General features: G+C 38.0%; 1 protein-coding gene across 4 annotated transcripts in view; it reads right to left on the bottom strand.

Moving 5' to 3' along the window:
* Nucleotides 1–15,334: 15,334 nt before the first annotated feature.
* The window catches only part of BBS9 (Bardet-Biedl syndrome 9), a 417,433-nt gene continuing 405,682 nt past the window's right edge, over nucleotides 15,335–27,085 (bottom strand). For all 4 annotated transcript variants that reach the window (XM_067562493.1, XM_067562496.1, XM_067562494.1 and 1 more), the window contains one exon: nucleotides 15,335–19,220. In XM_067562493.1, coding sequence (XP_067418594.1) covers nucleotides 19,180–19,220 — 41 coding nt within the window. In that variant the 3' untranslated portion in view covers nucleotides 15,335–19,179. The remainder of the gene's footprint in view (nucleotides 19,221–27,085) is intronic.

The following is a 27,085-nucleotide window of genomic DNA, read 5'->3' as shown; positions in this document are numbered from 1 at the left end:
TATGTATGATAGGTAACACAAGTTATCTTCATATAAATATAGTGTATACATTGCATGTAAGATATTTCTTGGAAATAGCTGTTTAGTAGTACACAGAAGTTTAATTGTAGATCACTTTGTAGATGCAGCTCTAGAAACCACTCTAGAAGACGTTTTCATCTGTCTGGATGTTTTTCCATTGGACAGAGGTACAGAAGCTTTTGACAGACCTGCCCTTGCTTTCTATTTGTAATCATAGAAGATTAGAGTTGGAAGGGACCTCAGGAGGTCATCTAGTCCAACCCCCTGCTCAAAGCAGGACTAACCTCAGCTAAATCATCCCAGCCAGGGCTTTGTCAAGCCGCAGCTTAAAAAACCTCTAAAGATGGAGATTCCACCACTTCCCTAGGTAACCCATTCCAGTTTTTCAGTAGTGAAAAACTTTTTCCTAATATCCAGCCTAGTCACAATCAGTCCCCTGCTCCTATTCTAGTACAAGGATGGTATTTTAAAAGCAGCAGCTTTGCAGAAAGATTATTAGAATATTTTATAGCATATGTACTCATGATAACTTCTTGAGTGACAGCTACTACTGGCAATTACTTATTTTTGGGTGTGTCTTCCTTACAGACTAAAATTCAATGAAAATTAATACCCTCTGGAGTGAGAAATGAATAAAAATTGCATGGTAATTGAAGCACCTCTGCTTTCAGATTGCATAGAAACATGAGTGGTATTCAAATAACAGTGAGGAATTTGACAAAAGGAAAAGAGAAAATATGTTATTTCATTTCATAAACTTTTGCTGTAGACAGGTTATGAGGGTAGTTGAGGTAGCATACTTACCTCACATCTTAACTCATTCAGTTAAACAGAGCAAGTCCACCTCGGCCTCCTTAAAGCATGTACCATCACATATTTGAAGGAGAGCAGCTATGAAGTAAAACAAATGAACTGGTTGCATAGATTATCTTCTTTACCAAAAATATTTGATCCTGGGTGCAACAATAATATAAATAAACAATAAAATACTACTAATAATAATCCTGCCTGAAGAATTTTCAGCACAATAGTTAGACCTAAATGCTCCTGTCCAGTGAAACAACATCTGCAACAAGAAAAGCTTGTATAGGAACTCTATGAGGTTCACCACCCCCCCCCCCGAATTCCCAGGCCTGACTAATGCTCTCCTTAGACTGTCACATTTGAGGTTTGCACAAAGTGGGCAGGGAAGGTGGATTTCCAACTCTTCAGAGACTGAGGATCCATGGGGAAGTGAAGCTGTAATCCTACTGATAGCAACACATCTACACTACTTCCTGAGAGCCCCTAGCCGTCTGATAGCATGGATCTGAGAAGTCACAGGGCTATAGACTCACTTGCTGCTCATGTGCCCAACATCCTCTTTAAGCTATGAGGAATGGAAATGAATGCTGCTAGAAATAGCATCAGTTGCCAGCTGCCCCAAGGATATTTCCAAAGGTGCCAGATTTTAACATGCCATGTGGAATGGCTGCTCTCTGGTTAAGGTTTAGTCCAACACTGGAGAAGACTATGTCATATTAGCGCCACTCTCCCCTTTGTCTTCACCCATCCAGTGGTACGGGGTCTCCCCTTTTCCCTCACTTATTATCTCATCAGAGACAAACATCTTGCCCTTTTTACTTCTATTTTGGTATGATAATACCTTCAGTAATATTTCAAATGCTAGTCTCATTTGTACCAGTTTTTGAAGATAAAGGGGTTGCATGAGTGTGAGAACAGAATTTAGTCTCATGTTTCTAAATAACATTCAGGAAGTGATATCTTTTAACAGAATCAAAGCCTGACATTAAAAACCAAATTCTGCTACCAGATACACACATAGAACTTATATGTATCTAATGACACTTACTTAATTTGTAGGAGCCGTAGCACAGTCTCGACCTAACAATGAAAAGATATATTCAGAAGAACTATTTGCTTATTTGAAATATGCAGCTTTATGTCTATGGCATTGTCATACAAACTGATGGAATTTTAGATATTGACATAATATATACATGCATTTATCAATTGAATGTTTCTTGTGTGATGTTTTTCTTATGATCAGTAAATAGTTAATGGTGTTGGTTATTAGACGGTCTTAGCTTCAAAGTTAACACCAATCTAAAAGTAACAGATTATTTTAAAAACTATTAAATAAAAAATAGTAATAAGGAAGTTCATACTTTTCTAAGTGTTAATCTGGTTAGTGAGCAGACTCAAAAATAAATGGCTAGAAACCTCATTCTTAAACTCTCAAGAATTCTGCTGAATTCCATGGAAAATCCTAAACCCCCCGAATTCACATATTTTTCTTGTGCCTGTGGATGTCTATTGTCCTAGCAAGGCTCTTGTGTAGCAGTGCTGTTGAAGGTCATATAGTGTGCAAGATATTATATATCAGATATGCAAGTAAAGGATATGTTTATCTTCATTGTGTCATTTAAAGGTAACTGCTTCATTTTTATGGTAGTTTTCAAAATAAAGGAGGAAATGTATCAATAGGAAAAATCTTTTATAGGAGGCTATGGATACAGGCACAATAGTCTGCTTCAGAGACATTCTGTTCCACTTTGTAACCATGCATTTACAGGCCTTTAAAAAGGTAAATAATGTGCAGTGAATGTGATGATGTACAGAGTAAATGCACATGTTGCATTTATAGATATTTTAACTAACTTTTGATTAAAGATTAACAGAAACTGTTAACTAGACAAGATACTTGCTTTAATGAGTATTAAAAGGGATGGTGATAGATACTTGTTAAATTGTGGATTATTGAATTGTCAGATTCTGTCCAATTCTTATTTAGGAAATTATTGGTAATCTTTAACCACTAAAATCAACTTATTGTATTTCAACTTTTTTTGTTGATATTTTCATTGTGGTGGTTCATGAACACATGGCAACAACGCCATCACTCCTTAGTGATTCTGTGACTCTCTGTGTGATTCCACCAGAAGGCAAAGTGGTTGTCTAGGTCTTCATGGCTGAGTACTATTCATCTGGGCTATAACCCTACAAAACTTCCGCACATTCTTAATTTAAAACACAGGAATGGTGCATTAATTTCCATGGGACTACGCATGTACTTCAAGTTAAATGCATGTGTAAGTGTCTGTATGATCAGAGCCTTGGACCATATTTAAGAAGAAACAGCACTTCTTGCATAACTATTTGTTCTCCAAAACAGAAAGGTGATAAACATCGAGAAAGGCCTAAATATATAAAAGAGGAGTTGCAGATAGAGTTCCAACCTCCTTGAAAAAATCAGAGAAATAAACTCATATGAGAGCCTGTGAATACTCAATGGTTCGTTGAAAACTACATCAAGACCAAAAATTACACATGAACTAATCCAATTAAATTGTGACTACCAGGAATGAAGATGCTATCAACACCATAGCCCTGAAAGGGCCTTTCTCAATGCCACTTTATTAGTAAATACTACCAAATAACTTTTCATCCTGGCATTTTTTAACAAACTTTTGGCATTTACACAGCATCTCATTTTAAAAATACATAATGGTACATTAAAAATCCTTATGAATGCCATTTATTCAATGTCCATGGAATGTACAGGCACTTCTTAAAGTTACCTCTCTGGGTTGATTTTATATTTTACTGGAACCCAAAAAGCAGTTGTGCCTCATGAGAGATGGGCTGCTTGCTAAATTTAATTGTTGAAATCATTACCATTTTTTATTATACAAATGCAAAAAAAAACAATTTTTTTTTTTTTAAATAAACAACAAAACACAAACCCCACAATATCTTAAACTAGAAAAGTTATTTTGATTTAGTGGGAGGGCCAGGGGAAATCACTCCAATATGGAGACAATGGATAGTTATCCTTTTACATCTCACTCACAGAGCCCAGAAAAGTGGGTATGATAAGGGAAATGCTGATGCAATCTTAACTAGAAGTGCTAGCGGATGCCATTAAATAGGCCACAGACAAAACAAACAGAATAAGCTGGAGTGTGTTTGTATTTCTTTTTGTGACTTAGCTGCTGTAAATAGTTTGTCTTCCAGGGATAATAAAAGGTGTTTTGTGTAAGTTACATGTGTTTGTGTTAGTTTTACCCTTGAACATCTGGTGGGTCTGATAAAGAGTAAGAGTTAATGAAATCACACACTAAGTGACCTGAGCGAGATGCTTCTTTGTTCTGAAATTGCAGGACAGACTAAAGTTTGCATTTTCCCAGATATTAAATTAGGTAATGAGTGGCTCAGGAGAGGAGCGATCTAGAAACACTTTATAGTATGGAAGATGAAGATAATTTTAGATTATTATAGAAGCTTTGTATAATAATGACAGCTTCCTCATACACTTGGAAACCACTATTGTATAAGAAACAAGCAGTATATTTTGACACGATTTTTTCCCTCTTTCCAGGATGCAACTTAACAACAGCAGACTTCTTCAACTGCAGAAAGCCAGTGGCTTATGTTCTTGCCAAGAAGTCATCTACAGTTTAATATATCCAGCAAAATAGTCACTTGATCTACTGAGGCTTTTTCAAGTCAGTTTTCACATCCCTCTTTTCTTCATTCATAGCTATTGTTTAAAAGAAACAATTGCTACAGGGTCTTTTTGACTGATAGCTGAAGGTTTAAAAACTCTGAGGTGAGCTGATGCCCCTGTAATAAAATATATTGTGTCTGGTTCTCTTCTCATTCACACCCAGGTTACACTGGTCTCCTGATTTGCACCCAAATGAGTGGAGGCGAAAAAAGCTGATTCAGTTTAACACCATATAATAAAACATTATAGTGTGCTGATATTAACAGGCAAAGACAAATAACTGTTGTGTGTTGGAATTGCTGGCAGATGGCAGTGTTGGGAGCCATTGGTTAGCTGTATGCAGCCACATGACAGAGCAGATAGGGAGCGGCTTCCACAATTAACCTGAACCACAGATCTGTTTAAAACAATCTAATCCAAATATGCCAATGTTTTGTTCATACATGGGTAAAAAAAAAAAAAAGCTTTCTTGACTTCTTGTCAAGATTTGCTTTTCTTTTTTTTTAAAAGTCATCTGACTTTGAAGGCTAGATGCATTTAGGTTTATTGCCCTTGAAGTTAGTATAGTATATGTAATCTTATGCCAGAAACAAAATAAAGACTGTTACAATCCCCCCCCCCCCGCCTCCCTAATCTTGTTGGCCTTTTGATTTAGATCAAGTCCTGATGTGTCCTATTGAGTGTCAGTACCATGCATTTACCGGGGGATGAACAGCTTGGTCTAATTGGTCTTGTCCATCTCTAATTGCTGTGATTTATGCAATACATGCGTGGAGCTGGGACCATGGCCGACAAAACTGGATTAGAAATTGATGGTTACCTACACTAAAGAGTGGAAAATAGCTAAATCCAACTCCCTTTGCTACTATTCATCGAAGCCTAGATCATCCCTTTCTACATAACCTGTGGAAGGGGAAAATAGACTTTCAAAAGTCAGTGTGGTTTGCCTTTTCTGCCACGACATTGCTCAGTCAGATTGGGATGGAGGCATCACTATTCTGCTGGGACAGGGCTTGGAATGCCCTTTTAGACTGGAGATCTTCAGGAAGCTTTGGCCCAAAACCTAACTTCCTTTCCAAGGTCAAATCTATAAATATATGTATTTAAAATATGGGAAACATTAATAGGTTAAACACAAGAGTGACATTTGAGTTACATGTGGCTGATGAAAACAATTAACTGAGAAGTTTAAGGTTTTATAGACTTTTAAATGTGTCTTTACATGTGGTATGCACTATTTAGTTCATATGTCTATAAATATAGACTTTGAAGCCTCAAAGACAGCACTTCAAAATTCTCTGATTTTTATAAAAGTTTATTTAGTGATAAACTTTCTTTGGAAGTGAATTCATATTTTTAAATGAAATTAGATTTAAGAATAATAACCACAAAGCTACTTTTCAGTCAGTGTCTTAAAGTTCAGTCTGACTTTGGTGTTAATTCTTTTTTGTCAAATCCAGGGCATCCTGTATGGATCTATTCTAATTTGTATAGTTATGGTAATTTTAATAAAAAACAACAGCCACATTTAAGCAAAACAGTTTTTTTACTTTGGAAATACTTTAAAAACTGCCCACCCAGCTAGCTGACTAAATAATGTAGGCCCTGATCCTGCAAACTCTTACACACATGGATAACTTTACACATATGGGCAGTCCCAATGAGTTTAAGGAGACTACTTCCATCATGTGTGAAAAGGTATTCATGTAAGTGTTTGCTGGATCAGAGCCTGAGTGTGAAAAAATGTATAAAGTTCATATAGATATGGCAAGGTTATGGTTAACATTCACTGAATTTGAGTGCCTCATGTTGTGGGTACTCAAGCTGGGGCAAATATGGCCTGATTTTTCAAAGTACCAAGAGTAACAAACATTGTAATGCCACGCAGTGTCTTTAGAGATCATTGTATTAAGTTTATGAACTGTTTAGGTCCTACAGGAGCTGAAGGGGGAGGGCGGTGATTAAAGTGAGTCACTGAGCCTAAACAACTCTAGATAGGTACTATCCTGGAGTGATTTGCATACAGAGGTTTAAGCTGGGTTTTCCAGAGACTAAGAGACAAAGAAAGGACTTTTGGTAGAAAAGGATGAGCTTGAGCTGGCACAGAGCCTTCCTTTTTGATTCAGCAAATGGACATGACAAGGCCCCGACCCTTGTTGAAGAGTTGGAAGGGATGTTGGCCTACCAGATTCCTCGTGCGGAAGATGGGTGATTTCTGATATGTTTAGGTGGGTTTAAATCTGTTTATTCTTTTTTTGTATGCATCTTTTCTCTATAATGCCCTATGAATCAATGTGCTTGCTTGACAGAGCTGTGTGGTCGAGTACAAACACTGTAATTGTCCTCTGAGAGAAAGCAATGAATGGGGCTGGCCTTTAGGCAGACTGGCTTGCTGGGGTTATCACAGTAGATGGCAGGGGCTGTGGAGTCTAAAATCCCCCCGTCAAAAAGGAGTGGGACAAGGGTCCCTCCCCAGTGCCAGGTGATGGCTGGAGACCTGGCTGGCCTCTCCTGGAGCAGACCACAGAGCGAGGGAAATACAGATACAGTTACCCTGAAACTGTGACAGAATCTTTTAAGCCCTCACTGACTTCAGTTGGCGTTGTAGGTCCTTAGTTCGTCTGAAAATCTGGGCGTAGTTATCTCTAGGTTGAGCACTCAAAACCTGAGGCACACAAGGTCATACAGCAAGTCAATGGCAGCCAGGGACAGAACACTGGTCACCCAGTTCATAGTTCAGTGTCTCATCTACTGGAGCACATTTCCTTCATAAGCATCAAAATTACACACACTAAAAAGTGCAAAATACAGTATAACAGTGGAAGGAAAAGTTATTGAACACCAGATGCACAATGATTTAGAGGCTAGGGATTTAGGACAGGGGTCGCATGAAAACTATGCGAAGGAAAAAATCATCCAAAATTGGATTCCTTATCCATATGTTAGATATAAGAAGAGAAACTGTCCCAAAGCCCATTTAATTCTGTCAAGCTATCTGGCATTACAAAGCACTTGTAGCTCAATCCTTCTGCCTCTTGAGGACCTCCTACCTACAAGGTGCTGCTTGGTGCCCACAGCTCCTATTTCGTCACTTGGATTTGGGTGATCAGGCACTTTGCAATATGCAATCAGTAGATTCCAGGACTGAGCTATTGATCTTTGCTCACAGGGTGTTATCATTTCCACTCAGTGTTCTGCATGTGCATTCCATGCAATTCATTTTTAACTCCTTGTATATTCTTCATGCAGGTCATATGTTCATTTTTATGTTTTAAAATATAAAATAAAATAAAACTATCAAGCACTGAATTGTGGGGATAAAGAAAAGGGTTGTTTCTGGTTTCATCAGCACAGTGATATGAACATAATTATACTTTCTGCAGATCAGCTTTATGCATCTCACTATTAAACACAAAACACCAAGCCTAACCTCCTTCCAAATGGTAATTAATTGACGTCTGTAGCATTCTGGGAAGTGACAGTACATGCACCACACTGCACAAACTAACATTCAGTGAGTACTTATCACTGGCAACTGCTCGCTACCCCATTTTTGGATCAGTTCCAGTAGGATGAATAGACAGTACAATTTCCAAAAGACAGGAATTTTACTGCTGTTCTGAAGCATTCCAAGGACAGCACTCACCCCTCTGTTTCATAATTATAGGATTTCAAAAAGTGGCCATTTATTTTAAAATAGTCTGTATGGTTTGTAAAGCAATTTCTACAGGATACAAGAGGGATAAAAATGCATAAGTCTTCGGCAATCTTTCTGCTGCTGGCCCAAGTGCAGAAAGGGATTAAGAGAAGACATGACTAAGAAAATAGGTATCTGAAAACTATAGTTTAGTCTCGCTACGCAGACAAAAAATATATGAAGAAAATTAAATATTTGTTCACACTTGTAAGAAATACAGTGGAATATGGAAGTACAGTAGAGATATGCAGTAGAGAGAGGACTCTTTCCCTCCCCCCCGATACAGCCAGATCAATTAACCTAGCCCAAATTTTCAAAAGTGACCCCCTAATTATATAAGGTCCTTTAGTTTTTTGGATGCCCACCTTGAGTTGCCTTGGGCCTGATTTTCAGAGGTGCTGAACAACTATAGGTTCCATTCATTTCATTTGTAGCTGTGGGTGTACAGTGCTTTCTGAAAATCAGATCCAAGTTGTTTCAAGTGGAGCACCTAAAAACTAAATCAACAGTCAGTTCTGGAAATGTGGGCCATAGTGGACGCAGAACAGAGACTGAACTAGACACAAATATGTTATACTAACTCTTATCCCAAAAAAGAAAATTTGTAATAACATCTAGTAATTCCCAGGGGGGCATACTCAAGAGTGGTGTGAATGACTGCAAAGGGCCACCGTCAGCTGTGATGTAAACTGGCATTAGTGTTTATTATTATTTGTTAAGCACTGACAGCACTCGTGGTGCTGTAACTAACAGGAGGATGTGAAATAAGTAAATAAAGGCCAGGCTATGGCTTTATACCAATGGCTGCCTTATGTCAGACAGGGAGAGTCACACAGCAGCAGGAGTCCTTGGAGATTTTTGGATGAATCAGAAGGAATTCTGGCAGCATCTGGCTGCCAGCTGTTGCCTCGGGTGGGAGGAGTCACATTCTGGAATGGGAGATTCACCCTTTTATAAAGTGCAATATGCACGCCCACAGCTGACCAGGCCAAAAGAAGTGCAGGCTCATGTCCTCCAAATTCTACTTCTGCCTATATTTGGGCACCAGCTACTCAGCTGGTGTAAATTGTCATAGCACCAGTGGCCTCAACAAAGCTATGACAGTTTATACAAGCTGACGAGTTGTCCCCTGAAGCCCCAAACCACTTGCCCTCAACTTCTGCACGGAGTCAGCAACCAGCAACAGTCTGAACCTATGTAACTAAACGATGCATAGGTAGGTGTAAGAAATTAAGGCCTGGCACAGTGTGGCTCTATTTTATACTCTCCAGTTAGTTTTTCTTGCTACAATTGCTTCTGTGCCATCTTGGTGAGTACGTAGCTCCCATTGAACATACCCACTGAATGCTGAATCCGTGCATGGTATACGACTGTGTCACTTACAATCATTTTCTGATCAATTTACAGCTGTTGCACAATTTACCCCAGCTTCTAAGACACTGTTGAATTTGCCTTATAAGTAGCTACAAACTAGAGCAATAGTATTGCAGGCTGTAAAAGATCTGTCTTCCAGATGTAGTTATTGTGGGAGCTCCTGAAGATTTACATGAGCAAGTGCAATAACCAGAAAGAAACAAAGCCAGAGCTACAATAAAAAGTCAATGATCAGGATCAGATCATAGGCCCTAATTCTGCAAAGATTTACGCACATGCTTAACTCAATTCAAAGGGACTACTCACATGTTTAAAATTATGCACATGCATAAATCTTTGCAGGCTTAAAGTCTATGTCAGTGTATATTTATGGAAAGCAGATTATGAAAGTTGTAAACAAGAACATTGAAACTTCATTTTAAATTACTCAAATCCAGTCGGGGAACAGAAACAGTGACATGTGACCTAAAATGTGAACCAACGCAGTTCAAATCTTGTATAATTGAATACCCACAATGAACTGTTTGTGAACAATGGGTAGAGAACAAGAAATATTTGAAGAATTTATTTGGCAAATCATTTCAATAACTTGAGAAAATCATGAACAATGGACAATGAGGGCCAAAGGCACCTCTAATTTTGGATCTCTCCATTTGTGTGTGTCCAGTCTGAGACACACAGGGCGCGGCTGTCAAAAATATTCCAGATGAAATCAGAGTGTGCTCATCATGGAAATCAGGCCCCCTCAATAAGTTGGGAACTCAGTTTATGAAGAGCCCAAAATTAGAAGCTAGTTTTGAAAATGTTGACGTTAATAGGCAGAAAGCATGGTTAAATTAATCAGATCTGTTACTCACTAGGAATTATTTGCTCAGCTCTAATTTTAACTTAGTCCAGTAAAAGGTATCACTTCACTGTCTCCATAGCTGTCTTACAAAAAAACAATGCAGCTACCAATTTTCCTCTGCTGGATGACATACTTGGGCAGTAGCCCTTTAAAGAAAAGCACTATTTTAGAAACCATTTGGTTTTCCATTTATTATTTTTCTGATGCTGAAAGCAATGTTATTCATCAGAGAGAAGAATAGCTACATTGTATTGCTCACGTTTAACCAAAACACTATCTTCATTTTGCTGCAAGCTAAACTACTGCTTTCTTTCAGTCTTAAATATATCTGCAAACTAGTGGATCAGTGAATTCAGCATTTTCTGCTCATTGGGAAACTTTTTTTAAACATTAGTCAGATGATTGCAAAAGCAAATCCCATTTATAGAAATGTGGTTGACCAGACTAAAATAATGAAAGCCATTGAAGCCTTTATCAGATTAACAATTGAACTATATGAGGAAAGATGAGTCAAATCGGATGAGCTAATAACAAACAAAAAAATCATTGGTATACTTTCATAAAAACAATCTGTGCTTCCTGTAACACATAAGAAGCTGTACAAGTTTTTTAATAATTATGTAAGAAAATAATTGGTATAATCATCAGATTTGTTTATCTGTAATAAGGAGTTAGTAAGCAAAAATCAAATTGCTGATTAAGATTAAAAAAAAGTTGTTTCCTGAAGTCCTACCACATTTTATTAGGATCCTACATTTTTTCTATGTCCCCGGGGGGAGGTCTATCTAGTCTGATGGACATAGTATGAAACCAGGAAAGTGAGTGGATGTGGGTGTGAGAGAAAGAGAGAGCCTGAATGACAGTAAATAATTTAAAATATTTTATAGGAACATTTTATTTCTATTTTTTTAGATATATGTGGTTGTTTTGGCCACATCCACGCATTCAATTACGTGTCTTCCCCTATTACCCATTGCAGCCAAGACAATGGCTGAAGACAAGGCTGGCTGGTGGCTTAAGATTCCCTGCCCACCCCCCACATGCACTAATTCTGGGAGAATTGCCTTGTCCAGATGAAAGAGACATCCCATCATCTTGTCCTGGGACAACAGTCATGGCAATTCTATGAAGCAGCCACCCAGGGAAAGTTATCATCTTGCAAGATGATGAGTGGGTAGCTGCACTCAGCACCTCTCAGGAGCTGTCTCTTTTTTCCTCCTCTTATTACCTCCAGTCACAATCCTAGAGTCAAATGTTCATACAATCCCAAATACCTGGGCAAAGCAAAGCCCTGCCCAAATACCACCCCTCCTCCTCCCGCGCAGCAAAGCTACATTGATTCTGCCACTCGGGGATCTTCCATGGCCACAGACACTATAATGTCCACGTAGCAACTGACGCCTCCATGAAGCAAGAGAAACACCCAGTCTCTAGCACTCTGTAAACAAAACATCTCGGTGGCTCCCAAACAAATACCTTACTGGGGGGTAAACTTGTCCTGTTTGTACTATTATTAATTCAATCACACAACATGCAGCTTTGTGTTTTAAGCAAGAGGTCGTGGTTACAATTAACAACATAGCGGAGAGAAGACACTTTATTCAGGCAGCTAGAAAAACAGACCCCTGCTTGATAATATTTGTAATAAATTGATATTTATGGATCCCAATTGTCTCTACCTCACTGTATCATCAGGGAAAGGCTACTTACAGTAATCCCCTTTATGTCTCTGGCAATTGATTCTGTCCATGGTTAAAATATATTGTGGGCACTTTAAGTAACTATTAATTATTGAATGTTTACCTCTTAATGAAATGAATTAACATCATTAATCGACCAACTTCTCAATATATTCCCCAGCTAAAATGTTACATCTGTTAAGGAATGCTAGTAAATGAATACAATAATAATAATTTGATATTTATTTCATTTCAGATGTCCCAAAACACATCGTAATCTTTGCCACACCACCTGGGGCTATGATCTCATCAGAACTAGCAAGATGAATAGGGTTAGTCTCAGCTAGTATGTGGATAAAGACCTGTAAGGAAAAACCAGGGCATTTTAGGCAGGGCTGCGGGTACATTCCATAAGTGGCATTCTTCCCTCTGAATCCAGAATGAGCCTATGTCCCTGAGTATTAGATGGCATTGTGCTAATGGAGGTGCCATCTTTGGCACAGCACATGAAAGTGAGGCACTAATAATGAATGGGTGTGTTTATTTAGTATAACCCTGGCAAGTTTTAGAGTAGGGAGTATCAGCCAAATTCTAAATTGGTCAATTGCGATCTGCTCACCAAAGCTTCCTCCTGCAAATACATTCCTCCCACAGTTTCAGATGAAGAAGATATTCTTCTTCACTTGTCCTAAACTATTGGATAGTAATGCTGTTGCTGTTCAACAGGTGTCATGTTCCATCCTGGAAGTGACACTGTTTCAGGGGTGAGTGAAATCACCCCTACACATTTTATAGATTGTACAAAGCTTTGGAATTTTTCAAGCTAATAGGTTCTATGTAAAACATAACCTTTCCCCACTGTTAAGCTGCAGCCACTTCTGGGATGGAATGAAGTAATTGACTAATGGTGCACAATACTGTATTTCTACTGTCTTCCTTGACATCCTATTGTAAATAGTGAGTGCTGCACTTTTGAGTGACGCTCATTACTTATGTCAAAATGTAAGTAAGACTAATATTTATTTATTTATAGCTGTGCTATTGTGACAGTCACCGCCAATGAAAGAAGGGTTGAGGCCTGATCTCGTCCCATCAACATTAATGGCAAAATATTTACGTGAATTCAGTAGAGCTAGGCTTGGGCTCTTAATCAGTTTGCAGTAGTGGCTCAGGATCAATGTCCTCCTCTCAGGTTCACTGATCAGCCAATAAATAGCATACATAATCAGAACAAAGGGTGTATCTTACATTCATTTAGTTGAAGACAGTATCAGTCAGTACCCAGCTGAGCAGCTTATGTGAATTGTGTTTTGAAAATGATGGTCTGCACTAGTTAGTTCTGCTTAGGAAACATTCAATTTCTTTAACCTGCTTGTGACGATGAATTAAAATCTCTTAATAAACATTATTATCTGTGTAATTTTCCTCTGGACTCTTGTTTTGCCAAAAACAAGTGCTATGGATTTCCAAAGAAAGATTTTATAATGAAAATGCAGCACTACAGTAGCGCTGACAGGCACTGCAGAAATATATTATATTTGCACTATACCAAGTCTTAAATATTACAGAGAAGTGGCAAGATAAATAAGTTAGATTAACTTTAAAACAGGATATTGCAGCAGCCTGGTTGTTTCCCAGGCTCTTTTGGCAAACTAAAGAGGAACATAGGAATTGTCACGCTGGATCAGACCAGTGGTCCTGCTAGCTCATTATCTTTTCTTAGACAGTAGTCAATACCAGCTGCTTTAGAGGAAGGTGTAATAGGCAATTATGAAATAAGAAATAAGGAAAAGTTTCTTTCTAACTAACCCCTGTTAGAGTTTGACTTGTGCCCTGAAGCCTGAGGGTTTATTTTTCTTCCAGGATTCTTGGTTATTTATTTAATTCTTGTTATGATAACTAGTTAATTTTTTCAATCCTTTTCCCCCCGTTTTTTATTAATTGGGTTTTAGACTGAAAATTTAAATGTAGAGAGAGAGAGAGAGTGTATGTGACATAATATAGCTAATGTAATCACAAGCAGTGACTTTGAAGGACATTTTGATCTGTAACAATGAAAGAGTCTGAGTGTTACTACTAGTGTGTTATATTACCCATCCAGATTCCTACAACACTGAAACATCTGCGAAATACCATAGGATTTAATAACAAGTAAAGAGTCAAGATATATCTCTTTTTGCACATCTTTTGTGCTCCTGCTCAGAGCAGATGTAAATATTATGGTGGCCAAGACATGTTGCCAAAGAATACCAAGTCAAATCACTTAACTATGTTATGCTTCCACCCTGTGACTAATTCAATCTCTTGTTCTACATTTAATGCTAATAAAACTGCTAGATATCTGTGCTGTGATCTGTTGGTCACAGTTAAGACACATGGGCACACAGGACATCAGCGAAGCAGATAAACCAAGATCACATAATAACTCATCTATCAGAAGATTATTTTTAATCCTGTGTTTGATACTTCAGGTTCTAAACTTCCTTTCATCTTAAAGAACGGGAAGTTAGGGAGTTGGTACAGCAATTCCTGCCATTGTTTATTACATAAAATTGCAAGAACTTCCAATATAGAGGAAGATCAAGTAGAGAAGTGGTTTCAGACTCTAAACCTAACCACATTTTTCAACCTTTACGTGAATCATAGAACGATACAGTTAGAAGGGACCGCAAGGGTAAACTATTCTAACTCTCTGCCAAGAATGTCCTTTAATTCATAATCCACAGAAGCATCAGAACAGCCCGTTTTCATAAAACCGATGCATTTGAAGATGGGGCAGCTTTGGATCACACGTGCTAATCATATGCCCAATCCTGCCTTCTGTGAGATGCTAACCATCCTGAATCTTTCACTGCTTCCAACAGGAATTGAGGGCACTCCGTGGCCTTGTCATATCGTGCTTCATATGAATAAACATGATCCATGCTTTGCAAATTAAGCATCTCTAGGGATGCAAAGGCATTAAGTCAACTACAGAGTGCATGTGAAAACTAAGTGTAAATATTGGAAGGCTGCTGTGCTACAGGTTAGTCAGTGTACAGAAGTTTTGTGTCAAAAAGTAATTGTATACAAAGCAACCGGAAATTCAAAACTAACTTCACACAAAGCAATAAGAGAAGTTTGGCACCCGAACTGCACCATATATTGTCCAAGTACCTTTGCAGTTTTGTTTTGTTTTTTTAAATAAAGACTTTGTAAACAGGATATTTTGATAAGGAAAGATATTTATTCAACATGATGCATAGACTGTAATTCTTTTTTCTACTGAAAGGATGCCATATGGAAATTACAATCTCTGCTCAGCCTACCTTAGTTCATGGCAATAATTTACTTTTCATATGCAGTAAAAGAACAAAATATAAGAACATTCAGATATGTCTAATATAGTCTGTATAGGAAATGTTGAATAGGAGAAAACACATTATTATTACAGCGATATCCAGTTCCTTGAAATATAGAAATGTTGTTATTCCGTGTCTTGAATATTATTTGGACAGAAGAATCAATGTGGGGATAGGCAAACTACAAGGGTCTGTTGGTTTGAATTCAGGATTATATTCAAACCCCAAGGGAGAAACTGAGTCCAAACGTTCAGAAACTCAACCGGATTTTGGTCAATTGATAAGTAATTCTACTTGTGTGTTGTTCTGAAAACGCAAGGACAAGTGAAAGGAAGAAAAGGCCCTTGGACAAATCATTCAGCAAATACATTTTACAAAATATGCAACTGTTCAAAGAAAATCAAATGTATGTTTCATTTCATATTATGATTTATTTTAGAAAATGCATGTAAAAGTGCTGTAGCTATGCACAATAAAAATAGTTTGTATTTTCTATTGGTACTGATAGGATGGTTTTAAAATGTCACAATGCGCTCACTATTTCTCCATTTAGTTAGGTCTAAAATTGATTTTAATAAAATTGCTTAAACTTTATTTTGCTTTAACAACCACATAAAAATATAACATTCTCTTCAAATAACTCGATTAAGCATAGACACTGTGCATATTAAAGTTTGGTTGAATGAAAATAAGAGTTTTTAGATTAGTACTCTTTTATAGTATAAATAATTAGGATTCTAGATAAGAAAACTGTATTTACATTCCAACCTCATTTTGAAATAATGTGGTCTTCTTACTAGCAAGAGAACTGACAGAATATTGGTGCAAAGTTCTGTACATTATAGAATGACATGGTCAGCCTATCTTACTTTGCCTCAGAAACATTAATGTTGAGAACTGAATATTTGGTCCCCTGAAAATTGTAGCGGTTCCGTTATATTTTTGGCTTGGATAACATTTTTTTTTAATGTCTTGTAATTTGCCCTTGATTTTTTTTTTCCAGCCACAAAGATCAGATTTTAAAAATAATCATACTAACTCTGAGCACTGCTGAGAGCTTCTTCATACTATTTCCTGTTGCACTGTTCTATAAACCACTAAATTGCAGTGATTTATTTCCTCTGAATTACCTGGATTATTTGGTCACGGGAAAAACAAATGACTTTTGTACCCAGTGCAAATATCTCTACTTTAAATCCTGATGATACTACTGAATGGCATAATTTATCACATTATAAAGAGACCATAAAATACTACTATGCACAATTTTCTCTTTCTTTTTTTTAAAATCAATGGTTTTTTCCCCTTCAACATTGTTCTGGGTTGACTCTCCATAGAAACTTCCCTTCCCAGTGCATGGAGTAAAATAGGCAAACAGAAGCAACACCAATGCAAACATGTTTCACTGATGTAAAATAAATGTAATATAAATAGAAGCATTTAACGCAATTGACCTGAACCTCTACTCATTGCTTACCCCAAACTCCCACTGAAGTGAATGACAGTTTTGGGTGCCTGGATCAGACCTAATAATGATAATTATTACAGTGTAACATATCCCATTAAAGCACTATAGTTTTCTTTTCCACATATAGTATATATGTATATAATAGTACAGGACTCTTTGGTTCCATATTCTACAGTGTAATGGCACTTCTACGGTACTGTGAAGGGATTTTTAATAATAATTGCAGTTGATTTATCTAGGTTACCTAGCAGCCACTGAAAGAGCATAAAAGAAGATTTGAGATCTGTGGTTAAAGTTTAAGCCCAATAGCTAAAGTAATTGATTAGTTCCCCATGGATTTTCTTTGGTCACTGAGGTGTGTATAGAGACTACAGGAGATTATTTTATTGTGCAATTTTAGCAGAGCAGCAGAGTCTCCTTACAATGGGTCAGATACTGCCCTCCTAGGGGAAAGCATATGGGAGGAACAGAGAGGGAACAACACTCCAGGAAGGAGAATCTTTCCATGCCAGAGGGGTGGAATTTGCTCCCCCAAGAAGGTTTTTGGCCCCCATGATCTGCAGCTCCCTGAGATATGCCTGGGTACAGTGCCATCTGGATGGAAGCCCTGCAGCTTCACTCCAGCTCCAGGGCCTGTTTGGCACCATTTAAAAAGTCTGCTAAAAAGACAACTTCAATGATATAAACTTTACTGGTACTCCTGTTAGAGCAGCACCAGGGATATGCATAGGGGGGCTAACTGGCAATGCTCAATTGGTACAGGATGGAGGAAATGATTTTTTGGAGGGTGAGAGAAGGGAAAAGGGTTGAAAATAGGTTTAGGGCTCATGAAAGTTACTGAATTGGAAGTCCTGGAGAATAAAATTCCCTTTTTCTCCACAGAACAGATACAGCACAGATAGTAGGAGTATATATTTGCAATTGTCACCCATGCCAACAGGTTTCACAACTGAGCTGGAGGGATCTCTTCTATGGGTGAAAAGTTAGAACAGTGAACTCTATGTTGACCAAGTTTTTGGTGTCTCTGCTTAGATAGACAACAAAGATGCCAAGTCTGATGGCAGCTTTTGCAATGTGTACACTTGTCCACCAGCAAATAAGCTGAGACCAACAATTCATTTCATATATGCTGCCAAAGAGGATGGAATTTGTAATTTTCTATGATCCACCATGAGGCCAAACCACAAGGAAGCAGAGGTTAGCTGCATATCTTCTACACTTGGAGCCACACTTCAGTTATCTTCAGACTTTTCCATACCTCTTTACACTGACACTGCATCCATGTTACTCTCAATAATTCATTTATGTGCCTGACATTTCAAAAACCTAGGTCAAGATTTTCAAAGATGATTTTGGGCGCCTTCATTTTAGGGTGTCCCATTGTAGACACTTTAATAGGAATTGATTTTCAAAAAGCTCAAACATTCTGAAAATCAGACCCCATCTGAACTGTCTCAAACTGGGTTCACAAAAATTAAGGCACTCATAATCACCAGAATAGACTGATTCATTAGAATAACATGAATCATCATACTTAATGTGTCAGTAAAAAGCATAAGAAGAAGATCCATGTGTCAGTGTGCTTAGGGTATTTACAATATAAACTTTTTTCAATATGACTTATTAAATAGAAAAAGGGAAGGAAACATTGTGCCCTGGACATAACCATATTTTACTCTATATCTTTTGAGAGCAGAAGTATAAATCAGGGATGAGGGGGGAACAGAGAAGCTTTGGTGAATTACCTGCTTTTCTCCTGGTGGTGAATTCAGCTGTGTGGAAATTGTGATTGGTTAGCAGAGGAGGAAAAGAGATGGCTATCTTTTGTCCAAACTGTGACATTATGAGAAAATGGTAATGTAATCTCAAAGGAAGAGAGAGAACAGAATATCTTAAAAATCAGATAAAACATCCCATGAAACAAAGGTTGCTTTTAACTGTGTGTAAACAGTCTTTGATCAGTCAACAGGATCTATATGACAGGCTGATATTGCAGATTAACAAATATTTGCTACAACAGTTTGATAAGTGGTTAGGCTTTATCCACAGAATGGATGCTAAGACTAGTAGTTGGCAAGGAGATTTAATCCATTTGATGCAAATAAACTTTTTTGTATAATTAGTGGGGCCTTCTCCTTCTGAAGGCTCCATTTAGAACAGAGTAACATGGATTGGTACCACTGCATTGTAAATGCATTTGACATCAGATAGAAAAAACCTCCTGAGGATCCTCTTCAGATTTTCATGGCTTTTCTGCTTCTTCTAGTGCAGCCTGGGACAAACCTAAAGGAGAGAAAGAAAGATGAGGATGCTTAAAACTGGGTTATACTTGGCAAGCATATGCAATGCATTGTTGATTCCACCAGAATTTGGAAAAATCTTGGTTATAGCTAGAGGAAATAATTTATTACATACAAAAACTCTATGCTAAGGGAATGTTAAAGTTATGAAATGAAGCATTCAAAGTGAGGAAATACCAGATTAATTTGGCCCTGCTGTGCATATGCATGATGATAAACTCTTTAACTTACGTGATCACATACTACTTTGTCCACAGGAAAAAAGGGCATGGAATACACATGTCCAGTAGATATAAAATGCTACAATTAGTAGCATTTTACTCACTGTTTGCCAGGTATTAATGACTATGCAAGCAGCACAGCAATGGAGAACCAGACACTTTATTTATTAATTGGATGCATCTTTTTAAATGGCTGTATATTCAAGGCTGACACTTTAGAGAAACTGATCTAGCAAACTTCTGGTCTTGGAGAAGTTTCATTTATAAAGCCTTGTTGATGTTTTTGTTTTAAAACCTCAACAGTACAAGAGGAGGTGAGTCAAATTTGGATTTGATCTAAATCGACATAACAGTGAACCTGAAGGAAATCAGAAACTGGGAGTAAGTGGTCAAAAATTCCCAGACTGAAGTAAATGTGGAAAAAGAGAACAGTGAATAATCATATTAAAGCCTTGTCTAAATGCAAATTTGCATGGTTTAATTAAACTGGTTTAGTTAAACCAGAGCAAACTCCTGTGAGTTCACTCTTATTTCAGCTTAAAAGTGGCTTGTTGTGTTGTAAACTTAAACAAAACCAAACTAAGCCTGATTCAAACCAAAATAAATAAAATAATAATAATAATGTGTAGTTACTATATAGCACCTTTCATCCATAAATTTCAAAGCATTTTACAAAGGATGTCAGTATCACTAACCCCATGCAATGGATGGAGAAACTGAGGCACAGAGCTGTGAAGTGATTTGCCCAGGAGACGAGAGGCTGAGCCAGGAAAATAACCCAGGATTCCCAAGTCCCAGTCCACTGCTCTATCTACTAGGTCTCCATAAGCATGTCCACACAACCTTTTGCACCTATTTAACCAAACTGGTTTAAAATTACAAACCTTCAGTTTAATTGGTGTAACTCTGTGTGTAGACAAGCCCTCCGATTTTCATTTTTTTAGGCTGGCTATGCCTTTTGGGGATTAGTAGGGGATTTCGACATGTCGGTGAACAGCTGGGTGTGATGGAAAGAAGTTGAACAAACTTTACTGACAGTTTTGTGACTGAAGCTGCAAAATGCCTGAGAGGCAAATAGAGAGCAAGACCACGGTGATACAAAAGACCTTGGTGATACAATAGATTCTCAGCAAGAGCTTTAATTTCCTAAGAAGCTATGAAGAGTCCCTTCACCAAATTGTCTATTGTTTCAAAGGACGATTAAAAATACCATGTTGAGAGCTGATTTGGGTTTACAAAGATCATCTCTGGCATGGTAGCTCCTTTGTTCAAAACTATTAGCACGTAGCACATGTTGTGGTGCTGCAGGGATCAGCATTAGGCCCTGTCCTAGGAGTCAGCAGCATTTTAAGTACACGTGCAGATTAACAAAAACCGAGATGAGCTGCAGATAATGAGAAGGAGAAACAAATAATGCAATGGCGCCCAGAGAGATTAGCAAAATGGACAGAAAACAAAGTAGGATTTAATATGATATACATTTGGGGAATAAATAATCTGAAACACACATACTTACGGGAGCTAGAGACACGGCAGCATTAAGGCTGAAAGAGCCCTACAGGTGATAGATTACAGCAAATTAAACACGAGCGTGCAACATGATTTTAGGCAAAAAAAAGACCAACGCAATTTAGGACTGCAGAGACATCGCATCATGCCACTCTGTTGTGATCACATCTGAAATACTGTGTTTGGCTTCAGAAAGATATTAAAAACTGGCCAGATCCAAAGTCCACTGAAATCAATGGAAAGACTCCCAGTGACTTCAGTGGGCTTTGGTGTCTGAAAACACTGGCTTCTGCACAATCTTACAGAACCTAAAGATGCATCTAGTAGATTAGCTCAGAAACAACAAAAAGGCAGATATGGAACTTGATAGTCTATATCTGAAGGGCATGAACAGCACAGAGAGGGTAATTATTTATGTTTCGACAGGAGAGTATAAGAAGTAGTAGTAGCATGCAATTAAAAAAGGGAACATTTAGCTAAATATCGGGAAAAAATTTCCTGACACTGAGATATTGTAGTCTTTGGAATAGTTTCCCAAGGGAAAAGATCCATCATTTGGACATTTAAAATTAGACTGGACAGAAAACCTAAATGCCTACATTTTCAGATGTGATTAGTAATTGTGGGTGCCTAACTAAAGACACCTTAAAAGTGCCTGATTTTTCAGAAAGTGCTGAGCATCCACCCTCTGAAAAATCAAACTCCTTTTATATGTTTCTATTTCAGCACCCAGAATATGAGTCCCACAAAATCATTTGATACTTTTGAAAATGTAGGCCAGAAGACATCTGATCTGTAGGGGACAGATCTATGGGCAGGGAGATGGACTGAATGACTTAATACATCTTTTCGTGTGTGTATCTTGAATGATTCTATGCACTGATTCTGTGCTAAAAATAAAAAATAAATCATTATTTGGGATATAAAGTAATGCTCAAGAGCCTCAATAACTATATTTTCAAGACACTGATTTCTTCCCATAATCATCAGGTTGCTATTTCTAAAAATGGCCATGATGAATTACAGTGTTAATGATAAACAATGTAAATTCCTGAAATAGAGTAGATTATTTCAGACAAATGTACTAGCCTTTTCTGATATAATTATTGGTTTGCGGAACAAATGCAATTCAGTGGACACAATTATCTTGATTTCACAAATCTTTTTGATACAGTACCAAATACAAATTTAAAGAATTTAGATGCTGTATGAGTAAAGGGTCATAAAACAAATAAATTATGGGTGAAGTGTATTTATGTATTGAGGGGTAAATTACATCTGAGTATTAAATTGTGCAACCTTCTCATGGAAGAATGTATTAAAATGTGTCCTTCAACAATGAGTCTTGCCAGCTATGACCTGTATTTTTCAATGTTCAGTATTATTTAATATGGAGAACCATGTAACATGCAGTTTGATTAAACTGGCATATGACAACAAATTATGGAACAATAGATAATTAATATCAGGATGGTTCATCATCAGGATGCTCTGTCAAGTTTATGCAGATACACAGAAATATATGATGCAAGATTTAAAATAATCATAGAGTCACAGAGTTGGAAGGGACCTCAGGAGGTCATCTAGTCCAACCCCCTGCTCAAAGCAGGACTAACCTCAGCTAAATAATCCCAGTGAGGGTTTTGTCAAGCCGCAGCTTAAAAACCTCTAAAAATGGAGATTCCACCACCTCTCTAGGTAACCCATTCCAGTGCTTCACCACCCCCCAGTGAAAAACTTTTTCCTAATATCCAACCTAGATCTCCCCCACTGCAATTTGAGACCATTGCTCCTTGTTCTGTCATCTGCCACCACTGAGAACAGCCTAGTTCCATCCTCCCTGGAACTCCCTTTCAGGTAGTTAAAGGCTGCTATCAAATCCCCCCCTCATTCTTCTCTTCTGCAGACTAAACAAGCCGAGTTCCCTCAGCCTCTCCTCATAAGTCTTGTGCTCCAGCCCCCTAATCATTTTTGTTGCCCTCCGCTGGACTCTCTCCAACTTCTCCACATCCTTTTTGTAGTGGGGGACCCAAAACTGGACACAATACTCTGAATGCGGCCTCACCAATGCCGAATAGAGGGGAATAATCACTTCTCACAATCTGCTGGCAATGCTCCTACTAATGCAGCCCAATATGCTATTAGCCTTCTTGGCAACCAGGGCACACTGCTGACTCATAACCAGCTTCTTATCCACTGTAACCCCCAGGTCCTTTTCTGCAGAACTGCTGCCTAGCTCATCGGTCCCCAGTCTGTAGCTGTGTATGGGATTCTTCCATCCAAAGTGCAGGACTCTGCACTTGTCCTTGTTGAACCTCATCAGATTTCTTTTGGCCCAATCCTCCAGTTTGTTTAGGTCCTTCTGTATCCTATCCCTACCTTCTAGGGTATCTACCACTCCCCCTAGTTTAGTGTCATCTGCAAACTTGCTGAGGGTGCAATCTACCCCATCCTCTAGATCATTAATGTAGGTCAATGATTCTCCAGCTCATTTAGAAAGAGTCCCCATCTGGGTCAAGTCTTTTTCCACTCTCCCAGTCCCTCTGTGGTTCTCAAATGTTTCATTCTGCAGACCACCAAGAAAGCCTCCACGGATCACCAGTGGCCCACAGAAACAATCTGCAAAGACTGTCATGGATAAATATACATTAATTATACATACAAAGATTAACAATCCACATAGCTACAAACTGGAAAACTCTTACTTAGAAAACAGTAATGGAGAAATTCATCCCTTTGCTGTGGGGTCCTCAAAATAGGGCTTCAGCATGGGAGTAATTTTCACCTTAAAGGAGTACACTGGGAGTTCAAATGATTAAACATTGAATTTGATATAGTAAGAAAGAGAAGCCATCCTCAGCTGCTCAATGACAGTCCTGAAAACCATTCTTTGCATTTGACAATTAGAAAATGTCTCCACAAAGTTCATAGATATTTCCTATACACCAAGTATGCAGAATACCGCAGTTATGTTAATTCACCATCAATGGAAATGTTTTTAAAGGTGGTCATTGACTACAAAGATATCATTTGTAATAACAAGAAATCCATGCTTCAAAGACTGAGTGCAGTTTTTAGTCCCTCACTATTAAAAGATTGAAGAATGAGAGAAAGCTCAAAGAAGGCCAAATGAAATGACAAAAGTTCTAGAACGCAACATTGCTGTAGCCATCTTGGTCCCAGGATATTGAAGAGACAAGGTAGGTGAGGTCCAATATAAGATATTACCTCACCCACCTTGTCTCTCTAAAAGTGCTAGAAGACATTTGAAAAATACTTGATAGAATTATTCATATAATTGGTGGGAAAAAGCCATTTTAAGCCAATTACAAATACTTGAGTGATATTGCAGAAGGGAGAGGAAAAGACTGTCTTCTGTAGTCATGAACTGGTCAAACAAGGCATAATGGTGCAAAACTTAAGACAGAAGCATTCAGGTTAGACATGAGACAACATTTAAGAGTCATGACAATAGGCAATGGAATAAATTGACTAGTGAGGTAGCTGAGTCACCTACATTAGAGATTTTCAAAGATACATCAGATGAAATCCTAGTGGAAATATCATAGAAGAAGATGCAAAGGAGTTGGATTGGATGACCGGAGGGGTCTTCTCCAGCCCTATCATCTAGGCTCTTATGATTTATTCCAAGCAGAATATTTTGGACTCTCATGAATTATTGGCTGAGTATCCTGGATACTTGTGTACATTAGTTTGCTCAACCATGCATAAAACTTAGCCAAAAGCTGGTTTGGAAGTGCTTGATCTACTATATTCAATACTTCCCAACCTCTATTTCATATGGTGATTCAAGGGCAGGACTGTTATAACAGCTATTTTGGTTTTAGATTAGGGTATAGAAAGCAAGCATCACTTCCCGCACACAAAGGAGAGGGGTGGGGAATGCTACACAGTTTCATGGACAGTTTATACTGCTATTCCTATACCATACATAAATAGTCTTCAAATAAACCAAAGTTTTAAATCACTGTTTTTCATAAAGTATTGGAAGGAGGAAAGGGGCAAATGTATCAAATGACCAGAGCTGTTAATAGTTATTTTTACTTCTTTATTAGCAAGATAAGACTTAGACTTTTCCCAGCACCTTTTAGCTATGCTTGAAATAATCACAATAATTTCCTTCAAAGAACTCCATCCATCTATTGTTCAGAATTTTCATTATCTCTATAAAATTGTATGAGGAAAAAAATGTAACTTCCCTTTCCTTAACATGTAATCTTTCTCCCATGGACATGTGCCAAAATGGTGATTCAGCAAGTCTAAGAAAGAAACAATAAATTGTTAATCCCAAGAAAACTGTGACTGAGTAGCTTGAAGTGCCTAGGGGATTGGTATAAATTTGAAATTTTTACTGTCGTTATGAAGACAGATCATGGCAATGGTTAAAATGAAGCTATTTACCAACTGTTTCCTGGACTACTTTAAGAGAATTGTCTATAGAAATAGAATTCAACTCTGTGTTCAACACCATATTATGTAGAAGAGCTAACTAAGAGTGAACAACACCCTCTTTGAGTCACCGATTCATTATAATATTCATATACATATGATTTCACCAATGTGGTCGGGGCTTGTGCTTTTGAAAAGGGCATAGTACAAGATGAAGGAGTGGGAAGAAAGGACTGCCACATTCACAAAAGACTTGTACGGTTCAAAGAGTTTATTCTACTTCTGTTTTGGGAAGTGGAAGGAATGACAACAAAGTGTTCATCAGATTTCTATCTGTCCTAGGAGGCTGGATAGACCATAGTATGCGTAATGAGAGTGCTTTTCACCTCTTGGTCACTTGTTTGAATATAGCCCATAATAGCTGCAGCTGATAGTCATGACTATTTGAAATTTCCCAAGTTCTTGTAGCTGTGCTGGTCCCAGAATATGAGAAAGACAAGATAGATGAGGTAATATCTTTTATTGGATCAACTTCTGTTGGTGAAAGAGAGACACTTTTGAGCTTACAAAGAGCTCTTCTTCAGGTCTGGGAAAGTTTCTCATCCTGTCACAGCTAAACACAAGATGGAACAGATCGTTAAGCATAAGGAGTTAACACATATTGCAAGAGAACATTCAAGGTGAAGTGGGCAGTTAACACCTTTACAGTCATAGGACAAAGGAGGGTTAATGAGTGACAGATGGTTATAATGAGCCATAAATCCAGTGTCTTTATTGAATCCAAGATATTTAGTAGTTATGAATTTAAGCTCCCAGCTTTTGAAGGTGTCACGCAGGGTTCCTTTGAGGATGAGAACTAAGTGGGTCAGATATGGAGTGACTGTTTTGTGAAAAGTGTTTCGTTATAATAAGCCAAGCTTGGTCATACAACTGCAGAGGTGTTAACTGCCCACTGCACCTTGAATGGTATCAGCAATGAGGGCCTGCAGCTGTGCTTCCCAGTTGCCAGACAGCCAATGAGTGCAGCTGGGCCTCAGCAGAACCACCAAATTAGGCTATGTCTATGTTAGAGAACTTACAGTGGCACAGCTGTACTACTGCAGATAAGGTCTCCCATGTAGCCGCTCTATGCCGATGGAAGAAAGCTCTCCCATCAGCATAATTAAACAACCTCCAATGAGCAGCAGTAGCTATGTCGGCAGGTGCTTCTGCACATACCAGTGCTTCTGCCAGTAAAATTGATGTCAGTCAGGGGGTGTTTATTTTACACCCCTGACTGATAAATGTGCTAGTGTAGACATAACCTTAGAGAAAATCATCTTATGACAAAATGCCAGCTTCCTAGAGATCACTGAACTGCTTACTGAATGCTTCAGTAAAGGATCTACATTTTAAATAGAATGACAAATTCATTTCTTTTTTGTTAGCAATAAGACTTTGTATTGTACATTACTGGGGAAATGTGACTTCTTCCGGAACTGTGGCATAACAAAATAGGGATTGTCCTTGTAATGGAAAAACGTTCACACCAAGTACGTACACAAGAAACACACCAAAAAGACGACTGGTATTTAGAAATTTGGTCACCCTTTTTAGCATAATCAGGGGATGACAGATCCCCACCCAGCAAGCCAGAATCTTTAGCCAGGTTCTTTAAAAATTAATCTGATCCTGAATACGTAATATACAATGAAGTGTGTTAAAATTT

Source organism: Emydura macquarii, unplaced genomic scaffold, assembly GCF_026122565.2.
Source record: "Emydura macquarii macquarii isolate MOO-44397 ecotype Brisbane River unplaced genomic scaffold, CSIRO-AGI_Emac_v2 contig_2432, whole genome shotgun sequence".
Classification (NCBI taxonomy): domain Eukaryota; kingdom Metazoa; phylum Chordata; order Testudines; family Chelidae; genus Emydura; species Emydura macquarii.
The sequence above is the reverse complement of the archived record's forward strand: the minus strand, read 5'-3'. Positions and strand labels throughout refer to the sequence as shown.